General features: G+C 45.8%; 1 protein-coding gene across 2 annotated transcripts in view; it reads left to right on the forward strand.

Moving 5' to 3' along the window:
* LOC134222164 (cytotoxic granule associated RNA binding protein TIA1) overlaps positions 1-20,281 on the forward strand; it is a 900,771-nt gene that overhangs the window by 748,866 nt on the left and 131,624 nt on the right. For both annotated transcript variants that reach the window (XM_062701311.1, XM_062701315.1), the window contains one exon: positions 12,923-13,025. In XM_062701311.1, the coding sequence (XP_062557295.1) occupies positions 12,923-13,025 (103 nt within the window). The remainder of the gene's footprint in view (positions 1-12,922; positions 13,026-20,281) is intronic.

A 20,281-nucleotide genomic window follows, 5' to 3' on the forward strand; every position in this document is an offset into this window, starting at 1 on the left:
TTGCTTGATTCTACAGTTTATTTTATAATGTTCTAAACATCCAGCAGGATCGCCAAATGTGAAGTTTAATCCGACTGTAGGCAAGCGAGAGCCACTTTTGGGCACCTTATGACATTTGATGGTTCACTACATGTCTGTCGAAATATAGCCCGATTGCTTTGATTAATAATAATGCGACCATCGGTTGTGGTTCACATTAGGCCTACTTTGATGGTTTAGGAGCATTTAAATATTTGCTTTGTATAGTGAAAGGCAAATGCTGTTTCACTGCCACACAGTTTTGAACACCGGTTCCGGTTCGAAAGTATTTGCTAAAGTGTGAAACTTGCGAGCAGTGTGGATGTGTTATCCAAAGAGGAAAATATTTCTTTTTTATCGACAGTATGGATTTTGGTGCCACCGATTCAAAGTTGAATGAATTCCGGCAGCGGAGATGGATATTCTAACTCGAGCATGAAGTTTCTGGTTTCCGCATTTGGACTAATTTGGTGAGATTGTTTAAAAACATTTATATGTTTTATAGGCGCTGGATTTTTTAAAATCCGGAAGTTTGCCTATGGATCCATTATCCAATTGATAATAGTAGCATAAACATGCGGGTCTTATTTCAAGCAAAAGTGACCTCGGCTGGTCATGAAATACGCACTGAGCACCATATGCGAGCACCACTCGCGCTCATTAAAAAATTGCAACAATAACTCGTACTGAGCACTTTATGCGAGCACCACCCGCGCTCTTTACGAAGGTTAGCAACACTAACTCTAAGTTGCACTGAGCACCATATGCGAGCACCACTCGCAACAATTTCCAACTCCCGGACTAAATCTGACTGTAAAACTATGTGAAACAGACAGCTTTCTTCCATAACATCACTGCCAGCCAGTGGGGGTTAGTTTGTACGGCCGCACGCAGTTGTCCGAATTTGTCACTAAAGTTGTCACTAAATGACATTTTCGAATCTTTCTACCAAATGACAATTTCGACGAAATGGCATCTTTGGCTAAAAGTCCTATTTGGCTGAATGACTGACTGTGTCGGCCGAATGACCTGTTCGGCCAAACAACTTTTTCGATCAAATGATCAGTTCGACCGAACAACGTTTTCAGCCATATGTTCCATTTGGCCAAGCGAAGTGTTCGGCCAAACCGTTTTCAATTCGGTAAAATGGAGTCTGACTAGATAACTTTCGGCCTACATTGTTACCCTTATCATGATAATATTTCTTATGTCTTCTTTTGCCTTCAATACTGTGTCCAATATCACGTTTTGTACACGATGATGAAAACAACGTAAATCGCTCAACAAATCTTTTTAAGCTCTGATAACAATTATGACAAACGACTATTATGCCAAGCGGAGGACAGTCGGAGGAATAAATTCATGCTGTTCGGTGATATATAATTCTCATAGCATTGAACTTGTTCATGTAATACGATTCACTCAAGCAAAACTTGTGTTAGCGGTGACGCAAGAGAAGCAATGCAGCGTTTCAGAACCAACAAAGGAATATTGTCGGGTCCACATCCGATTTCAACTACCAGCCAGTTACCATATCCTCGGTGATGGCAATCAGCAACTCAGAATTCTGAAAAACAGGGAATGTAGCAGGGATGCAGTGATAGTAACATCTTGTGAGCTGAGTTTTTCAATGTTGAAAAATGTTGCTGAATTGTACACGAAACATGTCTGCAATAGTTACAGTAGAGTTGGCTACAATCAAACCGGAGGAGCGATGCGACTTTTTGAACTGTGCAATCCGTAGACAATCCGTAGGTTTGTTGGAAGGGATCAATGGTGCGAACGTTTAGAGATAATCATACCATCTACCAGAGCTGCGGCAACACACACGAGCTGGGAACAGCTTTCATAGTGATGGGCGATATGCAAAGGCGCGTGATCGGGTGGTGGCTGATCAATGAAAGAATGTGCAAGTTGAGGATCAAAGGCCGGTTCTTCAACTTCAGCATAATCAACGTCCATAGCCCACACTCCGGAAGCACTGATGATGATAAGGACGCATTCTACGCGCAGCTGGAACGTGAGTACGACAGCTGCCCAAGCCACGACGTCAAAATCATCATAGGAGATTTGAACGCTCAGGTTGGCCAAGAGGAGGAGTTTAGACCGACTATTGGAAAGTTCAGCGCTCACCGGCTGACGAACGAAAACGGCCTACGAATAATTGATTTCGCCGCCTCCAAGAATATGGCCATTCGCCGCACCTACTTCCAACATAGCCTCCCGTATCGGTACACCTGGAGATCACCACTGCAGACAGAATCACAAATCGACCACGTTCTGATTGATGGACGGCACTTCTCCGACATTATCGACGTCAGGACATATCGTGGCGCTAACATCGACTCTGACCACTATCTGGTGATGGTTAAACTGCGTCCAAAACTATCCGTCATCAACAATGTTCGGTGCCGACGACCGCCGCGGTACGACCTAGAGCGACTGAAGCAACCTGATGTCGCCACTGCATACGCGCAGCATCTCGAGGCAGCGTTGCCGGAAGAGGGTGAGCTCGATGGGGCCCCTCTTGAGGACTGCTGGAATACAGTCAAAGCAGCCATTAACGACGCAGCGGAGAACAACGTCGGGTATATGGGTCGAAGTCGACGGAACGATTGGTTCGACGAAGAGTGCAGACAGATTCTTGAGGAGAAGGACGCAGCGCGGGCGGTCGCGCTGCAGCAAGGTACCCGGCAGAACGTGGAACGTTATAGACGGAAGCGGAGACAGCAGACCCGCCTTTTTCAGGAGAAGAAACGCCGCCTGGAAGAAGCGGAGTGCGAGGAGATGGAACAGCTGTGCCGTTCTCAAGATACACGCAAGTTCTATCAGAAGCTCAACGCATCCCGCAAAGGCTTCGTGCCGCGAGCCGAAATGTGCCGGGATAAGGATGGGAGCATCTTGACGGACGAACGTGTGGTGATCGAAAGGTGGAAGCAGCACTACGAAGAACATCTAAATGGCGCTGAGAGTACAGGCAGTGAAAGTCAAGGCAGCGGAGGAGATGACTACGTCAGTTCAGCGGACGATGGAAGCCAACCAGCCCCCACCTTGAGGGAAGTTAAGGATGCCATTCAACAACTAAAGATCAATAAAGCAGCTGGTAAGGATGGTATCGGAGCTGAGCTCATCAAGATGGGCCCGGAAAAGCTGGCCACTTGCCTGCACAAACTGATAGTCTGATAATCTGGGAAACCGAACAGCTACCGGAGGAGTGGAAGAAAGGGGTTATATGCCCCATCTACAAGAAAGGCGACAAACTGGAGTGTGAGAACTTTCGAGCGATCACCATCCTTAATGCCGCCTACAAAGTGATATCCCAGATCATCTTCCGTCGTCTGTCACCATTAGTGAACGAGTTCGTGGGAAGTTATCAAGCCGGCTTCGTTGACGGCCGCTCGACAACGGACCAGATCTTTACTGTACGGCAAATCCTTCAAAAATGCCGTGAATACCAGGTCCCAACGCACCATCTGTTCGTTGATTTCAAGGCGGCATACGACAGTATAGACCGCGTAGAGCTATGGAAAATTATGGACGAGAACAGCTTCCTGGGAAGCTTACCAGACTGATCAAAGCAACGGTGGATGGTGTGCAAAACTGTGTGAAGATTTCGGGCGAACACTCCAGTTCGTTCGAATCGCGCCGGGGACTAAGACAAGGTGATGGACTTTCGTGCCTGTTGTTCAACATTGCGCTAGAAGGTGTCATGCGGAGAGCCGGGTGTAACAGCCGGGGTACGATTTTCAACAGATCCAGTCAATTTATTTGCTTCGCGGATGACATGGACATTGTCGGCCGAACATTTGCAAAGGTGGCAGAACTGTACACCCGCCTGAAACGTGAAGCAACAAAAGTTGGACTGGTGGTGAATGCGTCAAAGACAAAGTACATGCTTGTGGGCGGAACCGAGCGCGACAGGGCCCGCCTGGGAAGCAGTGTTACGATAGACGGGGATAGCTTCGAGGTGGTCGAGGAATTCGTCTACCTCGGATCCTTGCTAACGGCTGACAACAACGTTAGTCGTGAAATACGAAGGCGCATCATCTGTGGAAGTCGGGCCTACTACGGGCTCCAGAAGAAACTGCGGTCGAAAAAGATTCGCCACCGCACCAAATGTGTCATGTACAAGACGTTAATAAGACCGGTAGTCCTCTACGGACATGAAACATGGAAAATGCTCGAGGAGGACTTGCAAGCACTCGGAGTATTCGAGAGACGGGTGCTTAGGACCATCTTTGGCGGTGTACAAGAAGACGGTGTGTGGCGGCGAAGAATGAACCATGAGCTCGCTCAGCTCTACGGCGAACCCAGTATCCAGAAGGTAGCTAAATCCGGAAGGGTACGATGGGCAGGGCATGTTGCAAGAATGCCGGACAGCAACCCTGCAAAGATGGTGTTCGCTTCCGATCTGGCAGGTACGAGACGACGTGGAGCGCAGCGAGCGAGATGGGCAGACCAGGTGCAGAACGACTTGGCGAGCGTGGGGCGTATTCGAGGATGGAGAGATGCGGCCTCGAACCGTGTATTGTGGCGTCAAATTGTTGATTCAGTGTTATCTGTATAGATGTAGACTAAATAAATGAATGAATTGATTATTATATAAAATCTTGGCATATCGAAATCTCTGTGTAGCTTGCTGCTGCGCCAGGAAATCACCCATTGCGCATTATTGCACTCGGTGAAGGTATCGCCTTACTCGGATCACTGTTGGACTCTGACTGGAGAGAACGATGCTTGGCTGCTTACTCGTCACCAACACCAAGACGGCATAAACAGCATATAATATAGAGTGGTATACAACAGGGCTGTCTCGCCCCACACATCCCCCTTTCTCTCCGGCTTTTTTTTATTAGTCTCTTGCAATTATAACTTGTCCTTGGTTTTCTCTTTTATTGTAAATGTATTATTGAGCTTATATTTAATTAAACACTCGGTAAAATACCACTACAAAGATTTATTTGCCGAAGGCACCATTCAAAGGCCAAGGAAATCGAAAACCATTTTCTACGGAATATTGTCTTATATTCAGGCAACGAACAGATACTTCCGGTTTGAATAGATGAAGTTTCCTCCAACGGCTGTTCATTCACCTCATTCATATGCGCCAAGATTCAATTTGTACGTTGGTCTTCCTGGTCTTCAACCCATAGAGGGCCATCGCACTTTGTAGGTGGTTGTAAGTACGATTTTCTACTACAATTTTGGCACGTCAATCTCCAGCTGCTGAGCGAAGCACATCAACTCAACGACCTAACCACCAAATATTCCACTCTCTCATCTGTCACTTTCCCATCTAGGGCTAATGTTAATGGCTAATATATATGCCCTTTATTCGGTTTATGTCATTTACCATACCCGTCTCAATCCCTACAGATGCGTCTCCGAATTTCGTCGCTGGTTCATTCATTTCATTTATTCAGTTTAAATGTTCAGAACAGACAACACTGAATCAACAATTTGAACGCTACAATACACGGTTTGAGGCCTGCACCTGGTCTGCCTACCTCGCCCGCTGTGCTCTACGCCGTCTCATTCCTGCCGGATCGGAAGCGAACACCATATTTGCAGGGTTCCTGCCATCGTACCCTTGCGGCTTTAGCTACCTTCTGGATACTGGTTTCGCCGTAGAGCTGGGCGAGCTCGTGGTTCATTCTTCGCCGCCACACAACGTCTTCTTGCACACCGTCAAAGATGGTCCTAAGCACCCGTCTCTCGAATAATCCGAGTACTTGCAAGTCCTCCTCGAGCATTGTCCATGTTTCATATCCATAGAGGACTACCGGTCTTATCAGCGTCTTGTCCATGTCACATGGTGGTGCGGTGGTGAATATTTTTTGACCGCAGTTTCTTCTGGAGCCCGTATTAGGCCCGACTTCCACAGATGATACGCCTTCGTATTTCACGACTAACATTGTTATCAGCCGTTAGCAAGGATCCAAGCTAGACGAATACCTAGACCACCTCGAAGGTATCCCCGTCTATCGTAACACTGCTTCCCAGGCGGGCCCTGTCGCACTCGGTTCCGCCCACAAGCATGTATTTTTACGATGCATTCACCACCAGTCCAAGTTTTGTTGCTTCACGTTTCAGGTAGGTGTACAGTTCTGTCACTTTTGCAAATGTTCAGCCGACAATGTCCATGTCACCCGCGAAACAAATAAATTGACTGGATCTGTCATCGCTGGTATTGATTCCGTAGATCTGCAGTCAAACAAAATACGCGAACACAATAACCGCCCTAGTTTCAGCTCCGAACTTCTTCTGAAACGAACTTTCTCTCGGAGTTTGATCTGTCAAACTAAATTATGCATTTTTTAGTGCAATTTTATGAGAATCTAACGCAATTCGTCCGAAGTTGGGTTTCTAGCCTATATCTTGCATGTTATGATGGTATAAACACCAGCTATCTCGCATCGACAAAACACGCTAGCAGTGCACCACTATCTTGTGCATCTTCGCATTCGTTCAAAAGCCTTCATTCCTTACACAAGCAAAATTATTGGCCACATATAGCACATAAGCAAATTCTTCATTTATTATCCGCTCTTTTTTTTCGTTATTCAATCACACGCACATTCTTTAAAAATAGTGATCGACATCACTATATGTGCCATATTCTGAGTGCAGATCAAATTTGACGCGAAATTTTAGGGAGCATCAGAGCTAGCGAAATATCAAATTCTTTTTTATTGAAACTGTATCTGAATGATAAATACATCTCAAGACAAGACTGGCATCACCATCTATGCAAACTCATGGTGCAGCTACATTGTCTTCTTTTATGTCTTTTCCTGTCATGTTCATCGTTTTCCAGGTGGTCATGACTGTATCAGGTTTTCTCTATCTTGTCGTTCCGTGTCAAAGCACCAATTCCGACATTGCTAAACGGTCCTTATACGAATCATACTAATAGAGTTATTCCATACCAAAGCGTAACTCTCTGAATGTTTTCGAAAGGATCGAAAGCGTTCGTGTAATTTGAAATACTCGTTTTTCACCTTTCCAAATGTCGCCTTAACTAATCTTGTTAGTTTATCCGAAAGTTCACATTCGTGCATTAAATGCCATAGCAAACGAACATAACAAAACGATACAGATTTATTTTTAGTATTCTATTCTGTAGTGTGCTCATAACATGTAAGGGAAGGTAATCATATGATAATTACTTTTGCCTCATACGCAGCTGGTCGTGGGATCAATCCCAAGTTCAATTCTCCTACTTTTTTCTCTCCATATATTTCTCATGTTTTAGCAATCGTTAAGATTAGAAATAGACTGAATACCGGCTCCATCTTCTATTCTTTATCTACAACTTGACTAATTCTAGCCGTAACTGTTAGAAATCGAAAAGAGCGAAAGAAAGCTCGTTTTGGCATATATTACAACCTGTTAATCAAGATGAGCCTCTTCCATAGAACCTATCCCCTAGATTCCAATAATATTCTCGTGGCGAGTGCAGAAGTGTTCTTGGTTTACAATGTGGCGGAGTGACTGCATCTTTTATCAATACCTTTACATCTACGGTAGCCCGAAAGGACGTGACCAGCGCCGTTTGTTAACCCCCCTAGAGCTTTTGAACTGAGCACATTGAGGTGCTCAGTGCAAATCCCATGCCCTAGCCATTGGCTCTCTATGCAATTGCGATTGTTCTGGTAAAACTCGGAGTAGCAACTACGACATGTAAGGTTATCATGCTCAGGCTCTATTTTGTTAATACAGTGTTCTTCTCATAAGACAAGAACATCGACTAATTCTATTCGCTTTTGTGCGAAACATCGTGATTTCGCATTGAATTGAAACTCAAGCATAATCCATTTCTTCAAATTTGCGAGCAAGTTTTCCAAAACATTAGGACTCCAATATTAAGATCTGGGCAGGGATCTGGGTATTATTTAACCACCATGGTTGGAGATACATTCAATATTATTCCTAACATTCGATATTAGCTGCACCAAGTTGGGGTCTCCAGTTAGCCTTGTGAGCAAAAACGTAGGATTGCCACTGCTTATAGAATACGAAGTTGAAATGCAGAGCCATAGATGGGATATCACAATTGCTAAACATTACTTTATTTTGCAATTTGAAATCAAGGCTCTTCAAAAGCGTCATTGCGGCATCCACAACTTCAATATTACTTTCTTACAACGTGCCTTTTCAGTTTTTTTTAATTCGCATTTTTTATTCGGTGGTTCAGTAGAACCATGTTACAATAAGCTGAATTTGGCAGATTATTATGGATTATATTGTAGTGTGTGTTTTGTTTTATCACCAACATCGATTTGGTACTTATGGTACTGGTACTTTGGCTGCTAGGCTGAGGTACACTAGATATTTGATACGTGACCAGGTAAGTCATTGATAATCTTGAACTAAGCTTAGATTACGCAAGTGAATTGAGAAAGTCGCTTGACTTGAACGTCTAAACTCCTCCGTTCAACTCACTTGCACGAAAAGAAAGTTGAACATGTTCAACCTTTGGCAAGTCAAATGAATTTTACTGAAATGATCAAATTACTTGCCTTGTCAAAACCTCGGTTAAAGCATAGCATGATACTTTAGGATCAACGCCCCATTGTTGTTTCCTCAGAAACTTGCTTTGTGTTTTCTAGCTTTTAACACACCATTGTGTTTTTCGTCATCAAACCATTTCAACTATGAACGGACCTTTCAAATCGCCCACGACATGTTTTGAACTGTGTTCCAACTCGCAAACCTTCAGCTATTCAATTTATCTGACTGTCATTATAACTCGCATACCATTCCAACTTTACTTGGCGGTCTTCCCAACACGCCATTACGGTTCTTAAAACACGTAAAAAATCTCAACTTGTTTTGGCGGTCCACCTAACACGACATTTCAGTTCTTTCACACGCAAATCATTCAAGCTTCACTTAGCGAGCATACCAATACGCCATTATGGTCCTTAAAACACGCTAATCATCAACCGTCTAAGACGAGTTAAGTAACTCCATTTAATTCCACCAATTATTTCGATATCTTTGCAGATACGTATTTCGAACACAACTGTGTGGTCGTCTTCAGTGTCTCATAGACTCGACGACGCTAATCATTTTTACTTTGCCTGGCGGTCTTCAAAACACGCAAATCATTTAATCTTTACTTGGCTGTTCACTAAACACGCCATTGCGGTACTAAAACACGCAAATTCTTTCATCTTTACTTGACGGTTCTCCAAACATGCCACAGCAATTCTTCAAATATGCAAATGATTTCATCTCTACTTGGTGGTCTTCCCAACATGTCGTAGCGGCCCTCAAAACCCGCAAAAAAAATCATCTTTACTAGGCGGTGCTCCCAACACGCCATTGCGGTCCTCAAAACTCGCACATCATTCCATCTTTATTTGATGGTCCTCTAAACACGTTATTGCGGTCCTCAAAACTCGCCAGTCATTTCAACTTTTCTTGGCGGTCCTCCAAACACGCCATTGCGGTCCTCAAAACTTGCAATACATTATTTCATCATTTTCTTTCATCTTTACTTGGCGGTCCTTCAAATTCGCCATTGCGGTCCTCAAAACACGCGAAACAATTCATCTTTTCTTGGCGGTCCTCCAAACACGCCATTGCGGTCCTCAAAACTCGCAAAACAATTCATCTTTTCTTGGCGGTCCTCCAAACTCGCCATTGCGGTCCTCCAAACTCGCCAATCATTTCATCTTTTCTTGGCGGTCCTCCAAACACGCCATTGCGGTCCTCAAAACTCGCAAAACAATTCATTTTTTCTTGGCGGTCCTCCAAACTCACCATTGCAGTCCTCAAAACTCGCCAATCATTTCATCTTTTTTTTTGGCCAAACACGACATTGCGGTACTCAAGACACGCAAACAATTTCGAATCTTCTCCGTTTTACTTACTTACGCAATCGTGTCTCTCTCAATTTGGAGCACCGGTCCCCACGTAAACACTGCAAAAGGCAAACACCCTTCTTGGTTCAGGAATTTACCTTTTCTTCTGAGATTGCGCAGTGGGGGATTTCCATGACGCAGTATTTTTATCAGGCACATTAGTTTTAACATTATTCCACTTGATACTAACAAAAAATGAGCAGTAAAACCTGCCACTGTCGCCAAATGTGTAGCTTGCTGCTGCGCCAGGAAATCACCCATTGCGCATTATTGCACTCGGTGAAGGTATCGCCTTACTCGGATCACTGTTGGACTCTGACTGGAGAGAACGATGCTTGGCTGCTTACTCGTCACCAACACCAAGACGGCATAAACAGCATATAATATAGAGTGGTATACAACAGGGCTGTCTCGCCCCACACAATCTCCAAGGTTTTAATACAAAAAAAATATAAGATTTCAATACAATTTTTCAAAGTAGGTGAAATGACGGCTTTGGCAGGTTTTGTTCTATTATTGTCGGGGGGTTTTATATAACCAATTATGCTAAAATTTGGCCTAAATATTCTGTGCATATCAAAAAATATTGTGGCCAAATTTCATAAAATTTGGCCAACAAAAACCCCTCTGACAATAATAGAACAAAACCTGCCAAAGCCGTCATTTCCCCTACTTTGAATAATTGTATTGAAATCTTATATTTTTTTGTAATAAAACCTAATCTCCAAGGTTTTTTCTATATGCCAAGATTTTATATAATAATCAAAAGATTTGTTTGTTGGTGCGATTTTTTTTTTGCCAAATGCCAAAATTTTATACAGGATTGTATTATAATCTGCCATCCGCAGGATGAATAAACCCGGGTTAAAAGCGACTCATTTGTAAAGTGCTAATCATATTTGTCATCGACTTACTTGTCCACGCCGGTACACGCCGCCGCCGATAGAGGCCAACGGTGCGCCGCCATGACTTTCACGATCAATGATGGGATCGGCGCACAGGTCTAGTTTAAAGCAATTACCGCCATCTGTATACAAATGATATCTAGAAGAACTGTTAGGCACTTCATCTCATAGCACCCATGTTCATCCCATCAAATACAAATCACTGAAAAGGAATTTAAATTGTTCTTATGATTTTGTCAGCAGTGGGCACGCATGTTAGCAAAAAGAAGCGACGAGATTGGTGCTGCATTTCTTTGTTTTGTGATGAGATGAATATGAAGATGGAAAATGCAACACATACCCTATTATAGAACGGAGATGTCAATACCAAATTTTCAAATCTGCTTATCTGCTTATCTTCAAATCACTTATCTGCTTTTGTGAACAAAGGTTCAAACGCCGATTTGTCGAATCTGAGAGCACTCCCACGCAAACTAACACCATCAACAGGTACCCGACGTCTTCGCCTATGTGTTGATGCTGTTGGTTTGCGTGGGAGTGCTCTTAGATTCGACAAATCTACGTTTGAATCTTTGATTACAAAAACAGATAATTCTTTTTGGAAATTTGGTATTGATGTAGGCAAATGCATTAAACGACACCGTGATTGGGTGAAATAAAATTAGAGAACCTTCTGTAGACTATTCGGCTGAGGGCGAGCTTGTGTAGAATAACTCCTACATGTCCTACACTTCCGCTAACCGCAAGTCAGCCTTATCTGTATATGGCGCCCATATACAGTTAAGTCTGACTTGCGGTTAGCGGCAGTACATGTCCCATGTATATATGGAATCCCAGCAAACATAGGACAAATATGCGTATGACGGCAGGAGATAAATCCGATACTAATTAATAGCAAGATGAAGCCAGCGTTGGAGTATTGATGATTACAATTATTACCTTGCAAATATTCATTAACCATATAAAGCATATCCGTTCCATTCAACAAAATAAACCACCGTAAATTAATAGCAACTAAATCCTAACAGCCAACATTTGTTATCGTCAATCTACAACCCTTCTGTGACTACATCGGAAGCCCTCGCTTCCATGAAAAGTTCCACCAATTCCTGGAACCCTTGTGCCAAAATCGGCCAACCATGAATGGTCTAGTCATTGTAGCGGCGCCTTCTCGGATCGGAGTCCGTAGTAAACCAGCAGATCTGCCATTATAACTCAATTTCCCGGAAAACCCTTACAACCACGGTCACAAAACCGAAAACCGTTTTGTCCCATGCCGGCAAACACATATTCGCCAACCGTGGGCCCGCCGCACCCCCTGCCACACGCTGGGGAGCAACGAGCCAGCACTTTCCGGGAAAAGAATTTGTCACAATATTGTCACTTTTTGCGCCATCTTCAATCTGGGTTGCCACACTAACCGACAACGGTGCCTCGTTCGCACACGGCCGGCTGCCCGAGCCCTCTATTTCTACTGCGATGATGGCCGTGTTTGACACGCAGCAGGAGCGCTCTCAATAACGAACCAACAGCAAACGTAGTAGACGGCGGCGGCACCCCATCCGTTCCGCAAAGTCGTCGCTGTCGTAGGAAGCATAGTCGTTGTGAGTCCGCTGCCTGCCACCATGACGACCATAACTATACGATGCGATGATGACTAGATGAGCGGTGCACTTTAATATTAAATGCCGAGAAGAATGGGGATCATCTCGCCCCTTGGAGCGTCGCACACTTACACTGCACATACACACACGCCTACACACCTCCACATACACCTCCGCGGGGTGCAGGAAGAGAGTGCTCGGGCTGTGCCATTGGTTGGTAGCCTGCATAGTGTCAAGTGTCGGGTCATCAGCTTTTGTGATGCTATACAAACTTTTCATCTCACTTTCGTTATGTCGCAAGCTTAGAACCGTTTTACCGTTCTTAGGCTTGAGAGAACCAAAAAAATCGCATTCGTAATTGACGTCACGTTGATAACTCCGGAAATAGGTTTAATCATGACTTAAGCGAGATATGTTCGTAATAATACATTACATCAATCATATTTGCAACCGTAAGAACCGTCCAGCCGCACCAAAGATGGATTACTGCAAGCTTTCCCTCCTTTCTCTCTTCTCTCAACAGGAAGCGGAGAATGCAATTGCTGCCATGAATGGACAATGGCTCGGATCGAGATCCATTAGGACAAACTGGGCCACCAGAAAACCCCCGGCTACCAAGGCAGAATGTAAGTAGTTTTTCCTTCCTGTTGTGTTGATAGTCGATTTTCTATCTCCCGGACTCGTAAACTATCCCCACTTCCCTCACGCGACTCCTCCCTTTCCCACGAACGAAACGATAAACGATGGAACAAATTCAATAAGAACGAAAAAAATCCCCTCGGTAAAATCCGGTGCCACTGTTTACCGAAAATGAACAAAGCGGTGCAAGTCCCACCCTTTCCCTTTCTTAAACAAAAGTCACCGTTGGTGTCTCCCACTGAATGAAAATTGTCCAGTTGTGCCATTGTCGTTACCGTTTCGTGTAACCCGTTTCTGTTCGTTTTTGTGTTCCGGTGTTGAACTCACTGACTACACTGACTCTGTCTCTGTCTTCGTGTCACCCTTCCCACTGAACCGATCCGCACGACCTTATGTGGCCGTCTTTGCTGTGTAGGCTTCCCATTCCCCCAGAAACAAGCATCTGAAGGCCGCCGAGCACAGTCAAGTGACGACTGCCTTTGTTTATGTTCTGTGTTCTGTTCTTCTGTTTGTTTGTCTTTTTGCGCTGTGCCCTGTTAGGAACGTGCTCTTGTTGTCTCTAACAAGCGTGACTGAATCACTGACTGGTGGAATGACTGACTGGCTGACTGTGCTGCCTGCCTGACGACTACAGTAATTAACTTGGCTACTGGGATGGACGCATGTGCCTACTAAGATGACGGGATTGGGGTTTGTTTTGTTTTCTTTTTTTCAGACACGAACCGTGTGGTTACCGTTAAATGGTTCGGCTTATATTTGGACAGGTACCATTGAACAAATTGACATTCAAATAAAGCAATTAAGAGCGGAAGGACTTGTTGGATTGAAGTTTGGAGTGAATTAGAGATGTGCTGTTTGTATATCAGATGAAAAAAAAAATCATCCACCAGGCCCTACATCTGAGTCTAATTTGAATCTGATCTGAATCTGATTTGAATCTGATCTGAATCTGATCTGAATCTGATCTGAATCTGATCTGAATCTGATCTGAATCTGATCTGAATCTGATCTGAATCTGATCTGAATCTGATCTGAAACTGATATGTATCTGATCTGAATCTGATCTGAATCTGATCTGAATCTGATCTGAATCTGATCTGAATCTGATCTGAATCTGATCTGAATCAGATCTGAATCTGATCCGAATCTGATCTGAATCTGATCTGAATCTGATCTGAATCTGATCTGAATCTGATCTGAATCCTATCTGAATTTGAGCTGAATCTGATCTGAATCTGATCTGAATCTGATCTGAATCTGATCTGAATCTGATCTGAATCTGATCTGAATCTAATCTGAATCTGATCTGAATCTGATCTGAATCTGATCTGAATCTGATCTGAATCAGATCTGAATCTGATCTGAATCCTATCTGAATTTGAGCTGAATCTGATCTGAATACGATCTGAATCTACTTAATGTGCATCTGATTGGAAATGTATCTTAATTTGTTCTGGTCTGAATCTGATTGTAATCAGAATCAATAGTTCTTTAAAAAAAATCTTAAACTGTGTTCGGTACCATTGGCTCCACAATAAAATCCTTGAATGAATGTTCCCTGAAGAGATGACATCCAAACCTATGGGTGCCACGGCAAATGGAAACTAAAGTAAACTGCTCTCCCGCCAGAGTGGACTTCCAGAATGCCAAAGGACGTCGACGCGACGGAGCAGATTTAGCAGTTTACTTGCGTGTTATGAATAATAAACAACATCATCAACTTTTGCAAATACAATAACTTGTCTCGTTCGGTTCGCAAATGCAAGAATGCTATACCCCAGTAGCAGCAAGTCGACGACGACGTGACGTGATGAGAGGGATGCCAATAAGTGCTGAATAGACGCAATGCCGATGGTCTTTCGATGCGGCGACGGTGGTAGCGATTTTTTTAGGAGTTTCTGGCTCCAGGGCGATGAAGACCGACGACGTGATCAATGAATGACATCGACATTAGCTCAGGTACATACCGAAGCAATGTTCCTTATGGATGCGAGAAAATCTCGCAAAACTAAGCTTTGATGAACCACAAGAATTACATAATCGAATGTCTATGATTGAAACGTTCCAAAATGTCAAAGCCTGCCCTCGGCCACGTGAAAATATAAACCCCGAAAGATCCGTCCGCCAATCTACGTTGCAGACTGCCATCGAGTGAAAATATTAATTTCGCTGGTCGTGATTTATTAGTTACATAAAACAATAATCACGGCATGATTTATTACCAATTTGATTTGAATGCCATGGGCCACGTCGAGACGGTGCGCCGGTGGTGGATGAAAAGGACCATGGTGGAAAAGGTCTATCGCTAGTTGTCGTGATTAGACACGTTAAAACCGGGAACAGATACAATGGAGAACATTACGGTCGGAGGGATGCGGAAAAGCGGTGGCGGCGGCTGGGGGAAAAAGGGCACACGATTGTTCTCTCGGAAGCTTTTGATTAGATTTCGTACCGAGTGGATGGCGCGACGACACGACGGTGGCGGCGGTGGCAGCAGCCTATTTTCCCTAATGTCGAGCCACTACACGAAACATGGCTTCTCTAATTAAATTTTAATTATCAAAATTTTCCTCACGTCCTCCACTTGGCTGCGGGTGGTGGGCGTAACGGCGGGATACCGGGAAAGAGTTTTTCGTGTTGATGGAAACGGATCGACGGGAGCAGGGCGGCAAGAACCGACTACAAACGAGTCTGTGACGAATGACACCCACGGGAGCGTGTCAGAAGTAAATACAAATTAATCAAAATGGTGCTTTGTGTCACCGAGGATGAAAGAGAGTGAAGTCGGGGCTGAATGATGGGACTGAAGAGGGTCATGAAAAGAATAAATCGAAAACAAGCCTTTCGACAAGGTGGGAAGATGGATTCGTGGAATAATCGTTGACTGCGTCATGCTCCTAATAGTAATGCATAGAAAAGGAGAATTTGTTATCATTATCCGTGATTTAAATTAATCGATTCCACATTTTTGCCATTTAAAACCGCATTTTGGATGATTCGTTAATGAACCATGAGACTGGAGAAGAAATAAAAGATCGTTATCAAAACTGTTTTTGCTGAGGCACGATGAGCGAACAAAGTTTTATTGAAAGTTCCACGTTTCTCGTTGGGATCGAAAATTTGAACTTCGATGGCCATGTCATGCTTAGAATCAATTTCCTTCACCGGTCATTAACAGGACCGCATGAATTAAATCAAATCCATGCACTTAAGTAAATTTTGTCATCGTGGGTATTAATTTTCTATTAAAAAAATATCACGAAACTTCGTTTCAATCTGCTCTAGGTTTCTGAGATTCTTGAAAGGAGGCTTTCGAGAATTCCTATCCTCTTGAAAGAAGGCTTCCGAGCCTCTTAAAATGAGGCTTCCAAGCCTCTTGAAAGGAGGTTTCCAAGCATCTTGAAAGGAGGCTTCCGAGCCTCTTGAAAGGAGGCTTCCGAGCCTCTTGAAAGATGGGTTCCGAGCCTCTTGAAAGGAGGCGTCCGAGCCTCTTGAAAGGAGGCTTCCGAGCCTCTTGAAAGGAGGCGTCCGAGCCTCTTGAAAGGAGGCGTCCGAGCCTCTTGAAAGGAGGCGTCCGAGCCTCTTGAAAGGAGGCGTCCGAGCCTCTTGAAAGGAGGCGTCTGAGCCTCTTGAAAGGAGGCGTCTGAGGCCTCTTGAAAGGAGGCGTCTGAGCCTCTTGAAAGGAGGCGTCTGAGCCTCTTGAAAGGAGGCGTCTGAGGCCTCTTGAAAGGAGGCGTCTGAGCCTCTTGAAAGGAGGCGTCTGAGCCTCTTGAAAGGAGGCGTCTGAGCCTCTTGAAAGGAGGCGTCTGAGCCTCTTGAAAGGAGGCGTCTGAGCTCTTGAAAGGAGGCGTCTGAGCCTCTTGAAAGGAGGCGTCTGAGGCCTCTTGAAAGGAGGCGTCTGAGCCTCTTGAAAGGAGGCGTCTGAGCCTCTTGAAAGGAGGCGTCTGAGCCTCTTGAAAGGAGGCGTCTGAGCCTCTTGAAAGGAGGCGTCTGAGTTTTCTTGAAAGGAGGCGTCTGAGCCTCTTGAAAGGGAGGCGTCTGAGCCTCTTGAAAGGAGGCGTCTGAGCTCTCTTGAAAGGAGGCGTCTGAGGCCTCTTGAAAGGAGGCGTCTGAGGCCTCTTGAAAGGAGGCGTCTGAGCCTCTTGAAAGGAGGCGTCTGAGCCTCTTGAAAGGAGGCGTCTGAGCCTCTTGAAAGGAGGCGTCTGAGGCCTCTTGAAAGGAGGCGTCTGAGGCCTCTTGAAAGGAGGCGTCTGAGCCTCTTGAAAGGAGGCGTCTGAGCTCTTGAAAGGAGGCGTCTGAGCCTCTTGAAAGGAGGCGTCTGAGCCTCTTGAAAGGAGGCGTCTGAGCCTCTTGAAAGGAGGCGTCTGAGCCTCTTGAAAGGAGGCGTCTGAGCCTTCTTGAAAGGAGGCTTCTGAGCCTCTTGAAAGGAGGCTTCTGAGCCTCTTGAAAGGAGGCTTGAGGCCTCTTGAAAGGAGGCTTCTGAGCCTCTTGAAAGGAGGCTTCTGAGCTCTCTTGAAAGGAGGCTTCCTGAGCCTCTTGAAAGGAGGCTTCTGAGCCTCTTGAAAGGAGGCTTCTGAGCCTCTTGAAAGGAGGCTTCTGAGCCTCTTGAAAGGAGGCTCTGAGCCTCTTGAAAGGAGGGAGGCCTGGAGCCTCTTGAAAGGAGGCTTCTGAGCCTCTTGAAAGGAGGCTTGAGCCTCTTGAAAGGAGGCTTCTGAGCCTCTTGAAAGGAGGCTTCTGAGCCTCTTGAAAGGAGGCTTCTGAGCCTCTTGAAAGGAGGCCTGAGCCTCTTGAAAGGAGGCTTCTGAGCCTCTTGAAAGGAGGCTTCTGAGCCTCTTGAAAGGAGGCCTGAGCCTCTTGAAAGGAGGCTTCTGAGCCTCTTGAAAGGAGGCTTCTGGAGCCTCTTGAAAGGAGGCCTGAGCCTCTTGAAAGGAGGCTCTGAGCCTCTTGAAGGAGGCTCTGAGCCTCTTGAAAGGAGGCTTCTGAGCCTCTTGAAAGGAGGCTTCTGAGCCTCTTGAAAGGAGGCTTCTGAGCCTCTTGAAAGGAGGCTTCTGAGCCTCTTGAAAGTAGGCTTCTGAGCCTCTTGATCGTAGGCTCCTGAGCCTCTTCAACAGAGGCTTCTGTGCCTCTTGTAAGGCGGCTTCTGAGCCTCTTGAAAGGAGGCTCTGAGCCTCTTGAAAGGAGGCCTGAGCTCTTGAAAGGAGGCTCTGAGCCTCTTGAAAGGAGGCTTGAGCCTCTTGAAAGGAGGCTTCTGAGCCTCTTGAAAGGAGGCTTCTGAGCCTCTTGAAAGGAGGCTTCTGAGCCTCTTGAAAGGAGGCTTGAGCCTCTTGAAAGGAGGCTTGAGCTCTTGAAAGGAGGCTTCTGAGCCTCTTGAAAGGAGGCTTCTGAGCCTCTTGAAAGGAGGCTCTGAGCCTCTTGAAAGGAGGCTTCTGAGCCTCTTGAAAGGAGGCTTCTGAGCCTCTTGAAAGGAGGCTTCTGAGCCTCTTGAAAGGAGGCTTGAGCTCTCTTGAAAGGAGGCTTCTGAGCCTCTTGAAAGGAGGCTTCTGAGCCTCTTGAAAGGAGGCTCTGAGCCTCTTGAAAGGAGGCTTCTGAGCCTCTTGAAAGGAGGCTCTGAGCCTCTTGAAAGGAGGCTTCTGAGCCTCTTGAAAGGAGGCCTGAGCCTCTTGAAAGGAGGCTCTGAGCCTCTTGAAAGGAGGCTTCTGGAGCCTCTTGAAAGGAGGCTTCTGAGCCTCTTGAAAGGAGGCCTGAGCCTCTTGAAAGGAGGCCTGAGCCTCTTGAAAGGAGGCTTCCTGAGCCTCTTGAAAGGAGGCTCTGAGCCTCTTGAAAGGAGGCCTGAGCCTCTTGAAAGGAGGCTTCTGAGCCTCTTGAAAGGAGGCTTCCTGAGCCTCTTGAAAGGAGGCTTCCGGAGCCTCTTGAAAGGAGGCTTCTGAGCCTCTTGAAAGGAGGCTTCTGAGCCTCTTGAAAGGAGGCCTGAGCCTCTTGAAAGGAGGCTTCTGAGCCTCTTGAAAGGAGGCTTCTGAGCCTCTTGAAAGGAGGCTGAGCCTCTTGAAGGAAGCTTCCGAGCCTCTTAGAAGGAGGCTTCTGAGCCTCTTGAAAGGAGGCTTCTGAGCCTCTTGAAAGGAGGCTTCTGAGCCTCTTGAAAGGAGGCTTCTGAGCCTCTTGAAAGGAGGCTTCTGAGCCTCTTGAAAGGAGGCTTCTGAGCCTCTTGAAAGGAGGCTTCTGAGCCTCTTGAAAGGAGGCTCTGAGCCTCTTGAAAGGAGGCTCTGAGCCTCTTGAAAGGAGGCTTCCTGAGCCTCTTGAAAGGAGGCTTCTGAGCCTCTTGAAAGGAGGCTCTGAGCCTCTTGAAAGGAGGCTTCTGAGCCTCTTGAAAGGAGGCTCTGAGCCTCTTGAAAGGAGGCTCTGAGCCTCTTGAAAGGAGGCTTCTGAGCCTCTTGAAAGGAGGCTTCTGAGCCTCTTGAAAGGAGGCTCTGAGCTCTTGAAAGGAGGCTTCTGAGCCTCTTGAAAGGAGGCTTCTGAGCCTCTTGAAAGGAGGCTCTGAGCCTCTTGAAAGGAGGCTCTGAGCCTCTTGAAAGGAGGCCTGAGCCTCTTGAAAGGAGGCTCTGAGCCTCTTGAAAGGAGGCTTCTGAGCCTCTTGAAAGGAGGCCTGAGCCTCTTGAAAGGAGGCTTCTGAGCCTCTTGAAAGGAGGCCTGAGCCTCTTGAAAGGAGGCTCTGAGCCTCTTGAAAGGAGGCTTCCTGAGCCTCTTGAAAGGAGGCCTGAGCCTCTTGAAAGGAGGCTTCTGAGCCTCTTGAAAGGAGGCCTGAGCCTCTTGAAAGGAGGCTCTGAGCCTCTTGAAAGGAGGCTTCTGAGCCTCTTGAAAGGAGGCTTCTGAGCCTCTTGAAAGGAGGCTTGAGCCTCTTGAAAGGAGGCTTCTGAGCCTCTTGAAAGGAGGCTTGAGCCTCTTGAAAGGAGGCTTCTGAGCCTCTTGGAAAGGAGGCTTCTGAGCCTCTTGAAAGGAGGCTTCTGAGCCTCTTGAAAGGAGGCCTGAGCCTCTTGAAAGGAGGCTTCTGAGCCTCTTGAAAGGAGGCTTCTGAGCCTCTTGAAAGGAGGCTTGAGCCTCTTGAAAGGAGGCTTCTGAGCCTCTTGAAAGGAGGCTTCTGAGCTCTTGAAAGGAGGCTTCTGAGCCTCTTGAAAGGAGGCTTCTGAGCCTCTTGAAAGGAGGCTTCCTGAGCCTCTTGAAAGGAGGCTTCTGAGCCTCTTGAAAGGAG

The sequence above is a fragment of the Armigeres subalbatus genome, chromosome 1 (assembly GCF_024139115.2).
Source record: "Armigeres subalbatus isolate Guangzhou_Male chromosome 1, GZ_Asu_2, whole genome shotgun sequence".
Taxonomy (NCBI): domain Eukaryota; kingdom Metazoa; phylum Arthropoda; class Insecta; order Diptera; family Culicidae; genus Armigeres; species Armigeres subalbatus.